Below are 14,802 nucleotides of genomic sequence, written 5' to 3'. Positions count from 1 at the left end.
TTCTTGTCTCGACCCGAAACGTCACCCATTCCTTCTCTCCAGAGATGCTGCCTCATCTATTGTCCCGCTGAGTTACTCAATCTTTCTGTGAGCTTCTATCTGTGTTACACTGGTCTCCAGGAGGGTGGGCAGCATTACATTGACCTGCCCTCGTCTGTCCATAAATCCTCGGCTCACTCCTCATAACAGATACTGTCAGGAAGGAAACATAGGGATATGAATTATGATCTCAGGACTGGACCTCCAAGAAGTAAAAGATTAGCTCCTTGTGTATTCTTTCCTAGAGCAGAATGAAGAAAACGTTTTCATGTCAAGCAAAAATTAAATTGACTTGCTGCACGTGATACACAAACGTTTCTTAAGAAGTAAGATTTTTAATCCAAAGCACGTGTCACATTACAAACACTTTTACAAAAAAGATCATGGCAAATTACACCTTAATGCAGTTTGTCTACATTGTAATAATTTAAGAGAATTATCAATTCCTAGCTTTATTTTGTGCCAGGACATTGTTGGACTGTAATATGGATCAATCGGAAAATAGTACGTGCCACACTGCAAATCACTTTGGAGTCTCCACTTGTGTGTTCCAAACTGTATCAACAATGATGCAAACCTAGAAATCACCACGTTTTTGATGTCTAGTTCCATTTTCATTGTTCTATTTACATGTTGTTGCATATTTTCATTATTTTGAATTTTAGTGAGAATACCAGAAGATTGATTTTGGTAAATGGCATAATATCTGGTGGTGTTCCAGAATTTGTACATTCATTTAAAGCACTTCAAATTACTGCTCTCCATTTCAATAGAATTGCTGATTTTCATGGTCTGTTTTGCCCACGAAAGCAAAGGAGAAAATAATGTTTTTTTCAATAACATCCAGCGGTAAAAAAAAGGCATAGCTTGTTGAATTCTCATCTATTGTCGCCTTGGTGACACCTTCAGTGTCTGAGCATGTGTCAGTCAAAATAACTCAAGTGTGATTTCTATGATCTTTCACATGGAATTGTTCAGATGTAATTGTTCTCCATTCCACACGCAATAGAACAAAATGAATCCTCATAATCATAAGCTCATGAGATGGTAGAATTAGGCCATTTGGCCCATCAAGTCTACTCTGCCATTCAATCATGACTGATCTATCTTTCCCTCCTAACCCCATTCTCCTGCCTTCTCCCCATAACCTCTGACACCCGTACTAATCAAGAATCTTATCTATCTCTGCCTTAAATATATCCACTGACTTGGCCGCCACAGCCTTCTGTGGCAAAGAATTCCACAGATTCACCACCCTCAGACCAAAGAAATTCCTCCTCATCTCCTTCCTAAAAGAACGTCCTTAAATAATCTCTAAGAAACCCAAAGCAGTGTCTCCTGTAATTATTGCAGCCAACATCAGCCAGTATACTCTGCTAAGAAAGGTAAAGCGTGAGAATATTTGTGGAGATAAAGGAGGACTATTCTAAAATAATTTCCTCACAACTTCACTCGCTCACAGTTGCTTGCTTTCATCCTGAACTAGGTCAAGGAACTGCAACTTGATTTGTCTGAAGCAAAAGAAACAATTCGAGGACTTCAGGAGCAGCTTGCTCAGGAAAGGGAGCTACGGAGTGAGGACTCCGAGAGATTCCAGCAGAAAGTGTCACAGGTTGGTTTAAGAAGCACTCTTTCAATTGCTCAATGTAAGGAGGTGCAATGCATAAAAGACAGAAGATTTTTTTGCCTTTTATTACAGCATTTTAAGTTCTAGAAGTCTTTAGTAATTCATTTTAACTAATTATCTTTCATGGAAACAAACGGGTATCACAAGGTGTTCAAGAGAATTGTCACAATTGTTGTAAATTATTGAAACTTCTAAAAGTAACATTAGCAAATTTGCAGATGACACAAAGCTGGGTGGTAGTGTGAACTGTGAGGAAGATGCTATGAGGTTGCAGGGTGACTTGGACAGGCTGTGTGAGTGGGCGGATGCATGGCAGATACAGTTTAATGTGGATAAGTGTGAGGTTATCCACTTTGGTGGTAAGAATAGGAAGGCAGATTATTATCTGAATGGTGTCAAGTTAGGAAAAGGGGACGTACATCGAGATCTGGGTGTCCTAATGCATCAGTCACTGAAAGGAAGCATGCAGGTACAGCAGGCAGTGAAGAAAGTCAATGGAATGTTGGCCTTCATAACAAGAGGAGTTGAGTACAGGAGCAAAGAGGTCCTTCTACAGTTGTACAGGGCCCTAGTGAGACCGCACCTGGAGTACTGTGTGCAGTTTTGGTTTCCAAATTTGAGGAAGGATATTCTTGCTATTGAGGGCGTGTAGCGTAGGTTTACTAGGTTAATTCCCGGAATGGCGGGACTGTCGTATGTTGAAAGACTGGAGCAACTAGGCTTGTATACACTGGAATTTAGAAGGATGAGACGGGATCTTATTGAAACATATAAGATTATTAAGGGGTTGGACACGTTAGAGGCAGGAAACATGTTCCCAATGTTGGGGGAGTCCAGAACCAGGGGCCACAGTTTAAGAATAAGGGGTAGGCCATTTAGAACGAAGATGAGGAAAAACTTTTTCAGTCAGAGAGTTGTAAATCTGCGGAATTCTCTGCCTCAGAAGGCAGTGGAGGCCAATTCTCTGAACGCATTCAAGAAAGAGCTAGATAGAGCTCTTAAGGATAGCAGAGTCAGGGGGTATGGGGAGAAGGCAGGAACAGGGTACTGATTGAGAATGATCAGCCATGGTCACATTGAATGGTGGTGCTGGCTCGAATGACTCTGCTACTCCTGCACCTATTGTCTATTGTCAATGCAATGCCGATCTCACAAGAAGCCACAAAAGGAAATAATTTAATAATTTCCTGTTTTTGTTTTCATTTCCGATTCCAAAAACCATTCAGTCGGGAATCTAGCTGAATAATTCAAGGTGAAAAAGAAATTATGTCAACCACTTTACCCAAATTCAAATCAGCCAGCTCTGTGCAAAATCCACGCCTGATGTGTCCCACATCTGCATTCAGATAATGTCCTATTGTCTCCCATTTTCTATTTGGGGTCAGTTTTTCTTTTCTTGTTTGAATTCCCTAACCCTTGGACCTTCCTACTCTTTGTCACCGTGCTCTCGTTCTGCCTGTTTCATTCTTTCTTCCTCCTGATGGTTGGTGGAAATACGGTCGTGTTCCCCAGAAATGGATTCATTTATTAAACACACCATGGTGCTGCTAGAACCTTGTGGCTTTAAAAGCAGTGCTTAAAGTTTGATTAAGGCAAAGTCACCGTTTCCAGTTGTGGTTTCATGCGATATACGGTGAGGTAAGGACCGTTACAGAGCCTTGATGTTAGTAATACTTTCCACTAAGTGGAGCCTGAGGCACAGATGGCCAGTGAGGTCATGTGGAGCAACCTTGAGTATTGGGAACCAAAGAGAGGAGCAGTCAGGAGATCTGCGTCAAATCAACTCTGTTTATATTCGGCATTTTGACTAGAAAGTTGGACTACACCGTAGGAAAACTCTACCTTTATTCTGTTCATGGCTTGGAAAAGAGTTGTATGTGATGTTCAATGCTACAGTAATGTAAAAATCATAAATCTGGATAAGTAATGTCATTTGGCTCGCGTTACTTAAAAATTAATTCTGACCATCTTTTCCAGTTACTTCTGTGTAAGTTGACTTGTTTCCTTTGACATGCCCCTGTGTCTGTTCGAAATACGAGGTGGTTTTGTGTAATCAAATGCTTCCAGTGCAGTTTTGTTGTCTATCAGTTTGTATCTATATTCCTTTGCCCTGTTTTCATGTTTTAATAACTCATCTAGCTTCTGTTCCACTCGGTATCCTGGAAAATAATCTGAATTTTACTGAAATAAAAATATTAAAATTGCTAGAAATCTAAAATGAAAATTAACTGTACATATTCATCACGTCACACATCAACTATATAGAGAACAGATTTATTGCTTCAGGTTACTAACCTGTCCTCCAAATCCAGTTCTAATCTGTTGCTAATTGGGTAATGCAGAGTTACAACTGGTGTTATGGATTGTGTGGCCTCCTGTGTTGTACCTTCCCCTGATTCTATTCTTTTAAAAAAGAGAATAACAATTTTGCTCTGGCTATATGGGACAGTGCAGGAAAATTCAATATCTGATTTCTGGAAATGTTATTGCTATCTCTTAGAATTAGCAGTAAAGATGCTAAACTTGAATATACCAAGGCTGGAAAGTACCGGAGAAACTCAGCGGGTCAGGCAGCGTCTCTGGGGAACATGGATAGATGACATTTTGGGTCAGGGTCCTTCAGCTGATTGCAATTCATCGATTCTGCTTTTTCCACAAATGGATTCCTGCACGTGGTCCCAGTCTTAAATTACAAGCAGCGGGCACACTCTCGCTCCTACTTTCTACCGTGTTTTATATCAAACTTGGATTTTTAGAGCACAGTGGTATGGTTAGGTTACAGGACTAGTTGAGAAGTATTGAAAATCCCAACATGAATGCTAGTATAAATTCTAGGTAAATTTGGAAGAAAAAAATTTTTTGGCATCAATATTCATTATTTATGAATGTTCTTTGGGGAGGAAAGTCGGCTCTTTGTCAGCCTTGCCTACACTTGACCTTGCACACCAGCAATGTGGGTTGCCTCCCCAGTGTCCTCTGAGATGGCTCAGTAACCCAGCTAATGGGCAATAAAAATGTACATCCCATCAATGAATAAAAGATCATCACAGCTCAAGGCTGTCAAATTCCCCCCCCCCCCACCCCCCCCCCCCCCCCCACCTCCATGACACACTGGTCAAGTTGAGGAGTACCTTCAGCAACAGACTGGTTCCACCAAGATGCAGGACAGAACGCCGCAGGAGATCCTTCTTCCCTCTCTGGCTGTCAAACTGTCGTAGGGTAGACTGACTCCCCTCCTCCTCGCCAATCTTTGCACATCCCCAAACCTTTCCACTCATCGCTTTAATTTCATGTTTCATGTATCTTGTGTTTCATAACTGCTAGCAGATCGGTTTCCCTCCTGGGATGAATACATTTCTACCACGTCGTATTCATCAGCTTAGAACCATGCACATTTACAGCACAGGAGAACCGTTCAATCCATGTTCATTCTGTCCAAGAAAGAGGTTTGGACTGATTGCCATCATATAGAGATCCAAAATGTGGGGCAGGAAAGACATATTTATAATTTTGTTTTATTTTTTAACTTAATTTAGGAATTCAATATGACTATTGGAGCATGTCAGCATTCAAAGCTCTGGAGGGAATGGCCAGACGACATTTTGAGTCGGGGCATTTCTTCAGGCTGATGGAGTGGGGGCAGAAAGCTGGAAAAGATAGGTGTGGTGAGGCAAAGTCTGGCAAGTGATAGGTGGATACAGGTTGGGGGGGTGGTTGGAAGATGGATGGAGTAAGTGACAAAGGCTTGAAAGGTGAAAAAGAGGTGGAAGCGTGGTCTGATAAGTAGAGAGGGAAGCAGTGGAATGTAAAGCCGGATGATATGGGTGTTAGGGGACACTTGGATTCACCTGTAAAGCCGGATGATATGGGTGTTAGGGGACACTTGGATTCACCTGTAAAGCCGGATGATATGGGTGTTAGGGGACACTTGGATTCACCTGTAAAGCCGGATGATATGGGTGTTAGGGGACACTTGGATTCACCTGTAAAGCCGGATGATATGGGTGTTAGGGGACACTTGGATTCACCTGTAATTTGCCAGGCTTTGTCCCTCTCCCACCTCTCTTTTCCAGCTTTCTTCTGCCTACTCCAATCAGTCTAAAGAAGCGTCCCAACTTGAAACGTTATTTGTCATTCACTCCACAGATGCCGCCTGACCTCCTGAGGTCCTCCAGAACTTTGTGTTTTGCCCAAGATCTCAGCATCTGCATTTCTTTATTGAACCTGCTCAACGTTCCACACAGGAGTGCGGTGGGCCATTGGGGAACAATGCGAGTTGCTGAGAGTAAACACCTAGATGTCTCTGTCACTATTAATCTGACTCAAGCTCTTCTGTTCTTATTGATTCCTTCCGTAGCTTAAGGAGGAGCAGCAAAAGGCACTTGTGCGCCGGGATTTTGAGCTGCAGAGCCTGAACCTACAAACCAAACTTGAGCAGAAATTCTGGAGCCAGGAGAACAAGTTGTTTGTGAAGGAAGCTGATCAGTTCAAGCAAAACCTCTTCCTGCTTTACATGAAGCTGAAATGGTTCCTGAAACACTGGAAATGTGGCAAGAAGATGGATAACGACGGGGATGATTTACTAGAGGTGCATTACTTGAAATAGTTCTGGAATCACGGAGTCATACAGCACAGAAACAGGTCCTTAGTCCAACTCGCTCATGCCAACCGAGTTGCCCTATCTAAGCTGGTGCCATTTGCCGAGACTAGTCTATCTTAAAAAACAATAATCTTTTCCAAAATCTCAAAGCAGCATCAATCCAAAAAACACATGCAATTAATACAAATGTAACTTCATATCCAGTGTAAGAAAATAACTGCAGAAGCTGGTACAAATCGAAGGTATTTATTTCACAAAATGCTGGAATAACTCAGCAGGTCAGGCAGCATCTCAGGAGAGAAGGAATGGGTGACATTTCGGGTCGAGACCCTTCTCCAGACTTGTCTCCAGTCTGGAGAAGGGTCTTGACCCGAAACGTCACCCATTCCTTCTCTCCTGAGATGTTGCCAGACCTGCTGAGTTACTCCAGCATTTTGTGAAATAAATGCCTTCATATCCATATACAGTTACTTCAATTCATCTAGTTATCAGCAAAGTAAATGGGTATAAAAATATATGCCAGAATAACACAAATATTCATTGTATAGACAGCATTGTAGCAAATGGAATAAAGAAAAATAACTTGATGGACTGTGCTCCCATTAAGAAATCTTACTCAGAGATGCTGTATGTCTAAAGTCTTGTGTGCACAATGATCTGATTTCTGATCAAAATGAGTAAATAATTTTGCAGGTTAAAACTCTGGATTAATTTTGGCAAGAGAATCTTAATACTGAAGAGCAGAAAGTCAGAAGTTGCCCTCTTTAAGTTGTGTGCTCCATTAATTTAAAAATTAATTGTTAGTGTATTTGTGTGCCACGGCAAAAGATGAACTGCCATTGTCAACGTGTCGCAGTGCAGGGTGCTGTGTGATTCATGTCCTTCACTGTAGTTCTGTCGAACAATGGTTGTGCTTCAATGTGCTTGGCAGGTTAACAGTGTGAAAGATTTATACTTGCTGATTGAAGAAGAGGAGCTGTGCCCTCGCCTCGTGGACAACAAGATGGTGACGGCAGACGAGCAGTGTCAGAAAACCCTGGAGGAAGCCCTGACTCTCCCTGCAGAGAAACCCTTCCTTGCCTCACACCCAAAGCAGGTACGCCAGCAACAGTCAGGCAGCGCGGTGCAAAGGGATATTTGCTATAGAGCATGTAGGAAAATAACTGCACATGCTGGTACAAATCAAAGGTATTTACTTCACAAAATGCTGGAGTAACTCAGCGGGTCGGGCAGCATCTCAGGAGAGAAGGAATGGTGACGTTTCGGGTCGAGACCCTTCTTCAGACTATAGAGCATAGAGCACTCCAATCAAAATTAATATTCTCCTTTCTGTGAAATACTGGACTTGTCTCTATATAAATCAAAATGGGTTTGACCTGCAGTTTTTGTTTGAATGGTGTAGCAATTGGAGGCTATTACCATGCCAGTTATTCGAGAATGTAATAAAAAACTTTTGTGGAGAATGTTTTTTGAGTCTGAAGAAGGGTCCCGACCCAAAATGTCACCTATCCATGTTCTCCAGGGATGCTGCCTGACCCCGTGAGTTACTCCAGCACTCTGAAACGTCACCAATCCATGTTCTCCAAAGATGCTGCCTGACCCCCTGAGTTACTCCAGCACTCTGAAACGTCACCAATCCATGTTCTCCAAAGATGCCGACTGACCTGCTCAGTTACTCCAGCACTTTACTTATTTTAAAATAAAAACAGCATCTGCCGTTCCTTGTGTCTATTCTCAGTGAATTGTTTTAAGGCGTTTTGAAATGAGCTGTTGGAGGTATTGTGGCACATTTGAGTTCACTGTCGATGGATTTATAATCTGTTGATATGATGAAAAGTATCACACATCAGTTAAATAGGAGATCTTTTAGCACTCAGTCTTTATCCCTCTATTAAAATGTTATTATACATTACTATTAATGTATTAATATTAATTGTTAATATTAACACGTTATGTATTGATGTGTATTAATAAGTTTACAATAATATAAGCTGAAGAATCAACCTTATGAATGTATTATTTGCAAGGTTTATGAAGAGCAGGGGACAAGACATTCCTGTGAGTGGCCATTCACCCATGCTAATGTTTCAGAAGTCAGCCACAATAAGCATTAGTCTTTTGTTAAGTTTGGCTTTGGTCCGTTTCCGGCTTTTATTTACCTTCTGTTGTAATAGTCAGTAAGTGCAGATATTTTTCTCCCTACCTTTTGGTATCTTGTGTTATTGCAACACCTTTTGATGCATAAAATGAAAGTTTTCAGAAAGCCCAGAAGAATGGGAAAGGTCAGTATTGAAAAGACAACATCCCTCCACAACTTCTGCTCGCTCGGCTCTCGGGCTTCTGAAGCAATAGAATATGCTTATGTTGTTATTAAGCATGATAAAGGCAGCCAATATTCCTGATAGTAATATTAACATTGGTTAAACTTTTGTTAATGAACAGAATGGTTATGAGGCTGACCATTGTCCATTGTAATGATGATGTACATTGTAGTAAGGCTGTGTAGGAAAATAACTGCAGATGCTGGTACAAATCAAAGGTATCACAAAATGCTGGAGTAACTCAGCGGAACAGGCAGCATCTCTGGAAATGCTGGGTCAAGACCCTTCTTCAGACTGATGTAAGGCTGTGCATGTTGTTCACTTTGGACTGATTTTATATTTTCCAGTCAAAGGAATACGGTAGAGTTGTGGGAGACATCAAGATGATTTTAAAGGACCTGTGCACAGAATTAAAAGAGGAAAGAAGGAGAACAAATGATCTTCAGCTACAGTTTGCAACAGCCAAATCAGCCTGGGAAATTGAAAAGGTGGAACTTAAAAGTTGTGTTGCACAGGTAAGCAGAGGCTGGGGACAAGCCATCAGCTACTTGTCCTGTGTTGTGAGCAAGCCACAATCAGGCTTGTACTCAAAACCAACAGTCTTAAGGTGCCTGCGCTCTATTTTTCTATTATGCAAATAACTTTAAGGATCAAAGAACTTTGGTCTCCTAATTTGAGGAAGGACATCCTTGCTATTGAGACAGTGCAGCGTAGATTCACAAGGTTAATCCCTGGGATGGCAGGACTCTCATATGTGGAAAGACTGGGCTTGTATTCACTGGAATTTAGAAGGTTGAGAGGGGATCTTATTGAAACTTATAAAAGGATTGGTCAAGCTAGATGCAGGAAAAATGTTCCCAATGTTGGGGGAGTCCAGAACCAGGGGCCACAGTCTAAGAATAAAGGGGAGGCCATTTAAAACTGAGATGAGAAAAACCTATTTCACCTAGAGAGTTGTGAATTTGTGAAATTCTCTGCCACAGAGGGCAGTGGAGGCAAATTCACTGGATGAATTTAAAAGAGAGTTAGATAGAGCTCTAGCGACTAGCAGAATCAGGGGATATGGGGAGAATGCAGGCACGGGTTACTGATTGTGGATGATCAGCCATGATCACAATGAATGGTGGTGCTGGCTCCAAGGGCCAAATGTTTCTATGATATTCATTCTGAATATCAAAAATTTGTGTAATTGATAGGTCCCATAATTTATTTAAAAGTGGCTTGAAAGCAGGAGTTGGGATAGTGAAAAGAGATTTGCGATCAACTTAAAAACAGCCCTAATGCAACAAAGGGGAAGATGATGGAACTTTATTACCTTCCATCACTGTGAGGAATGTGGAATCCGCTATGGTGGATCTTTATGTTAAATTTTACTTTATGTGGCTGTGTGTCTTGTTGCTTTTCACTTAGTATGACTGTATGGCAACTCAAATTTCACTGGACCTTAATTAGTACATGTGACAATAAATTGATCTTGATAGTCCCACACATACGAATAACCAGAATGCATTTTGGAGGTGAGCCAAGCCACTGTTCATACTGATCTATTCCGCAAAGACTTTCTAGGTTTAAGTATCTTGCAATGACTGATGTCCCAATTTCATTGTTGTGTGCAGAAATATGGTGAGGTCCAGGTGCCATGAACCATCTCACCTGCAGCAACATCACAGGCACAAATTATACACAGTGTACAAAACATTCTAAAAGAAAGACTCTGCAAACAAAAAACAAGACCTTAGTGCAAAAACACGATTGGAAAAGAAAAGAAAAGAAAAGTCTTTAGTGGTGCAAGAAGTAGACTAACGGAGTTCGGTAAATCTGAAGTGCGATGCGCGAACTGTAACCGAGTCTTTCATACATTAAGAATGTGTTTCACATAACTGTGTATTAAAATGACAACTGTGTGACAGGTTGTTGCTGGCGTAACTGAGTGAACAAAGCCGTATCATTCCAGTACGTCAGACAAATTTCTACGCCACTGCTAGAGTTCCTCAGGGCAGAGGTTTCCAGCTCCTTAACCTCTTGAAGAGCTGCTTAGATTGTGCTTGTTAAAATAGCCTGTCTACAATATTGTGCTGAGATTGTTATTTGTGATATCAGATTATCAGTTTATGTTCCAAAGATTTATGGCACTTGTCCAGCTTCTGCTTTGCTAACGATCAAAGTGATCCCATTCGAAGGTATTTATTCACAAAATGCTGGAGCTACTCAGCAGGTCAGGCAGCATCTCAGGAGAGAAGGAATGGGCGACGTTTCGGGTCGAGACCCTTCTTCAGAAGGGTCTGAAGAAGGGTCTTGACCCGAAACATCGTCCATTCCTTCTCTCCTGAGATGCTGCCTGACCTGCTGAGTTACTCCAGCATTTTGTGAATAAATACCTTTGATTTGTGCCAGCATCTGCAGTTATTTTCTTACACAAAGTGATCCCATTTGTGTCCTTCAACAGGGGCATCAGTAAGTGTGTTTTGTAAAAGAGTTGGAGGAACTTAGTGGGTCAGGCAGCATCTGTGGAAGGAATGAACAGATGACTTTTCGAGTCAGGAGCCTTCTTCAAACTAGCGATCGTGCACGTCCTCAGATGATCGGATTGAAGGATTGTGAAGGCTACACGTGTAGTGTCGATTACGATTCGATAGAACTTGACTTATCCCAGGAGGGAGATTGGTCTGCCAACAGTCATAAAACACAACACGATACATGAAATTAAAGTGACGAGTGGAAAGGACAGGATTGGGGATGTGCAAAGATTGGGGAGGAGTCAGTCTCAGTCTCAGTCTACTCCACGACCGAAGGGGGAGGAGTTGTACAGTATGATGGCCACAGGGAAAATGGAACACCTGTGGCGTTCTGTGCTGCAAATGGTTAACTTCAATGACAAATCAAGTGTGGGACGGGAGACAAGAGGAAGGAATAGATTCCGAGAGAGAAAAATATGAGGTTTATATTTGTCCTTTTGACTTCACTAAATTACTATCTGAACATATAATAACTAGTTTCCAGTGCTAGGTAGATTAATTGGGAGTAATTAATACTTATTCACATCATGAGGAGGGAGTTTAGTTTATGTTTACCAGTCAATTGTGGCAACTTTACATTGTTCAAGTATTTATGAGGCAGTAAGATGACACGCTGGTTTTGTTAACGGCAGCGCAGCACAACTCTGGCAGTCGTGTCAATGTTTCACCAGGCAGATGCTTTACTATTTTGCCAACGTAATGTCACTTCCCTTGATGACAAAACATTCTTGCTCCACTTCTTTTCACACCGTCATAATTTTGCTTCAGCTTAACTTGTGCTTACATTAAGTAATAGCCGTATCATAACACAGGCAGTTCCCCAGCTATGTAAGGGTTCTATTCCTGAGAACTGTCTGCAAGCCAATATCTCTGTATCCAATTGCTCTACATACACTTGTTATAATTTCATTTCATAGAACAGTCACCCTAACACTACTCGTAATTAAAATAAATACAGAATCCAGTGATTAATGAATACCATGAAACATTTTAAAATGTACAGGATCATTTACACTCTGGGATTTTCGTGTCAAGTCATTCAGGGAGCCCTTGAACTCATCATATCTTATTTATGGAGTGTTGTGATTTTGATGCAAGTTTAAATTTAAAATGACAAAGAACTCCTGTGTCTATTCAAACTACTCCTTGAAGTGAAATGGTGGGTTTTTCTGGCATCTTGCTCCTGGAATCATCTCCCTCATTCAGTTTCCTACGACTAGCTGCACTGATATGCAAGATGACGTACATGTGTTGGCTGACATAACTGAACCATTGCTATTACCAGGGTTTATTTCGGTAGACCACAGCTTCCTTCATTTGGCTGTTGTAGAGACACAGCTGCATGTAAAGCTCTGGGGGTGGAAATGCTGTGATTCAGATGGAAATTTATACGCTGAGTATTGTCTGGCAGGCCTTGTGAGAAATCTGTCCCTGGAGACAGTTTGTTTGTTTTTTGCAAAAATACAATCCATTTGAGAATTTTCAGCCAAAGATTTGGTGGAAATTTTAAAAAAGGAATAAAGTCGTACATCATCAAAACTTGCCATTGCTTCTCTTTCCATCAGCAAAGAACCTCCAGCAAACAGATGTGCTGGAAACACTAATTTATAAATCATCTCTTCCACATTATGTGTCTGTGGAGCTGAAGGGCATGGAATGGCACTTACAGGTCAGCTGGATGGAACGCTGCCGTTTTAAGCTGCTTTTTTGTGGCAACTTTGTGTGCAGCTATGAAAGCACTGCACCTGGCACCAGATAAACAGGCCAAGCACCTCTGTAGTTCCTCAGATAGACACAAAATGTTGGAGTAGCTCATCGAGTCAGAATCTCTTTTCTAGACTGCAGTCTGTCAGGCAGTCTGAAGAAGGGTTCCCACCCAAAACGTCACTTATTCCTTTTCTCCAGACATGCTGCCTGACCTGCTGAGTTACTCCAGCATTTTGTGTCTATCTTGGGTGTAAACCAGCATCTGCATTTCCTTGCTGCACTCTCTGTATGTCCACAACAGGTTGAAATGAAGAATTGTAAAATTAACTGCATGCGAGTTCAGAAGGAAATGTAAAGTAGAACACTTGTATTCAATGTCATATCTTGAAGAAAAAAATTGGAGAGGGAAAGAAATTGTCCATTGAGAGATAATACAAATGACATTTCTAAACTTCCGATAATTAAAACCCGAGTTAATTGTTATAGTGGGAACATGATAATGATGTAAGATAATCACCAAATGAAAGTTAAAACGGGGCTTAGACACATTTTCTTACTGCATGGGACTGCTTAGGTTTATTGTCATGTGCACAAAGGTACAGTGAAAAACTTTGCCTTGCATGCTATCCAATCAGATCAGATAATATTATACATAAATACAATCAATTCAAACTCAAGTACGGTAGGTAGAGCAAAGGACTGTCCAGCACACAGACACACAAGTTCTGATCCCACGTTGTATCTCAAGAGGCAAGCACTACTGTGGGAGATCTGGGACATCAGCTTTTCACAATCTCCACTAATCTAGATCTGCCCACATTTGTGACTCTCCTTTCATTTGGTGCAAATGAATGAGTCCCACTAGCCTCTGCCACCTGACACCAAAACCTGCCCTCATTATCCACACAGTAATTTAATGGCACTGCAGTAAAATGCAATTATCAGAGGCCGAATGATATATAATTTTATTCTCGGCTACTATGACAACCAAGTGATGTACAATTGCTTCAATGGGTTAACAATTCATTCCTTTTGTTGTTTTGCATTGGAGTGAGCTTCAAAGATACTGTGTTGGGTTATTTTTAGAGCATTAATATGATGTTTGCATCACACAAACTTTGTCACTGCATGTGTATGAGGTGTAGGATTGTGAGCTTTATCTTCACTGCCACTGATCTGTTTGGGTTCAGTCAAAGGATGTACCAAATGTGTAGGAAGGAACTGCAGATGCTAGTTTAAACCGAAGATAGACGCAAAAAGCAGGAGTAACTCAGCGGGACAGGCAGCATCTCTGGAGAGAAGGAATGGGTGACGTTTAAATCAACTGACGGGATTGCTTTTCCAGCTTCCGACTATTGTTAGAAACAAACTCGATGTGGGCGAGCAGAGAATGTTCCATCATTCTCTTGACTCACGCCTGTGATTCAGTTACAGGTGAGGGTCAGTCCCCACAAGATACACAGCCTTTGATCTGTTGGTGCGCCAAGGTATTTATGTAGCAACAAGGAACTGCAGATCCTGGCTACGAAAAAAGACACAAAATGCTGGAGTAATGGGGAAATAAATTGCATTCATAATGGGCCATTCTTGGTCTAAATTGTGATGCAAATGTTAGCCTGTATGCCCCAAATCATCATAGACTGACCCTTCTTGCTTCACTCAACTTGCATTGTAAAAGTTTTAATCTGAATGAACCAATTATCAATTAATATTTGATGAGTTATAGGTGGCTATCGGTATCGGCTCTTGGCTCAGTATTAAAACGTCTGGGTCAAGTATCGATGTCAAAATCTAGGTCAGAACTCTCGAGCAGAATTCAGGAAGTCCTTTTTGAGTTGCCACCTTGCAGATGAGATAGACCCATCAAATATCTCTGGTCTTGAATGATCCAATCTCACGGTTGTACAGAAGAAAGGAGTTATCTCCAAAATTTAATCCTCAATCTATATCGCAAAATTACTACATTTACTCATTATTACACAGTTGCTCATG

At 41.2% G+C, this 14,802-nt stretch overlaps 1 protein-coding gene across 2 annotated transcripts in view; it reads left to right on the top strand.

The window, feature by feature from the left end:
- Positions 1–14,802, top strand: part of mtcl2 (microtubule crosslinking factor 2) — a 69,631-nt gene that overhangs the window by 41,655 nt on the left and 13,174 nt on the right. For both annotated transcript variants that reach the window (XM_078419168.1, XM_078419167.1), the window contains exons 7-10: positions 1,526–1,651; positions 6,024–6,254; positions 7,198–7,362; positions 8,935–9,102. In XM_078419168.1, the coding sequence (XP_078275294.1) occupies positions 1,526–1,651; positions 6,024–6,254; positions 7,198–7,362; positions 8,935–9,102 (690 nt within the window). The remainder of the gene's footprint in view (positions 1–1,525; positions 1,652–6,023; positions 6,255–7,197; positions 7,363–8,934; positions 9,103–14,802) is intronic.

Source organism: Rhinoraja longicauda, chromosome 22 (assembly GCF_053455715.1).
Source record: "Rhinoraja longicauda isolate Sanriku21f chromosome 22, sRhiLon1.1, whole genome shotgun sequence".
NCBI lineage: Eukaryota > Metazoa > Chordata > Chondrichthyes > Rajiformes > Arhynchobatidae > Rhinoraja > Rhinoraja longicauda.
This window is presented reverse-complemented; position numbering and strand designations above follow the sequence as displayed.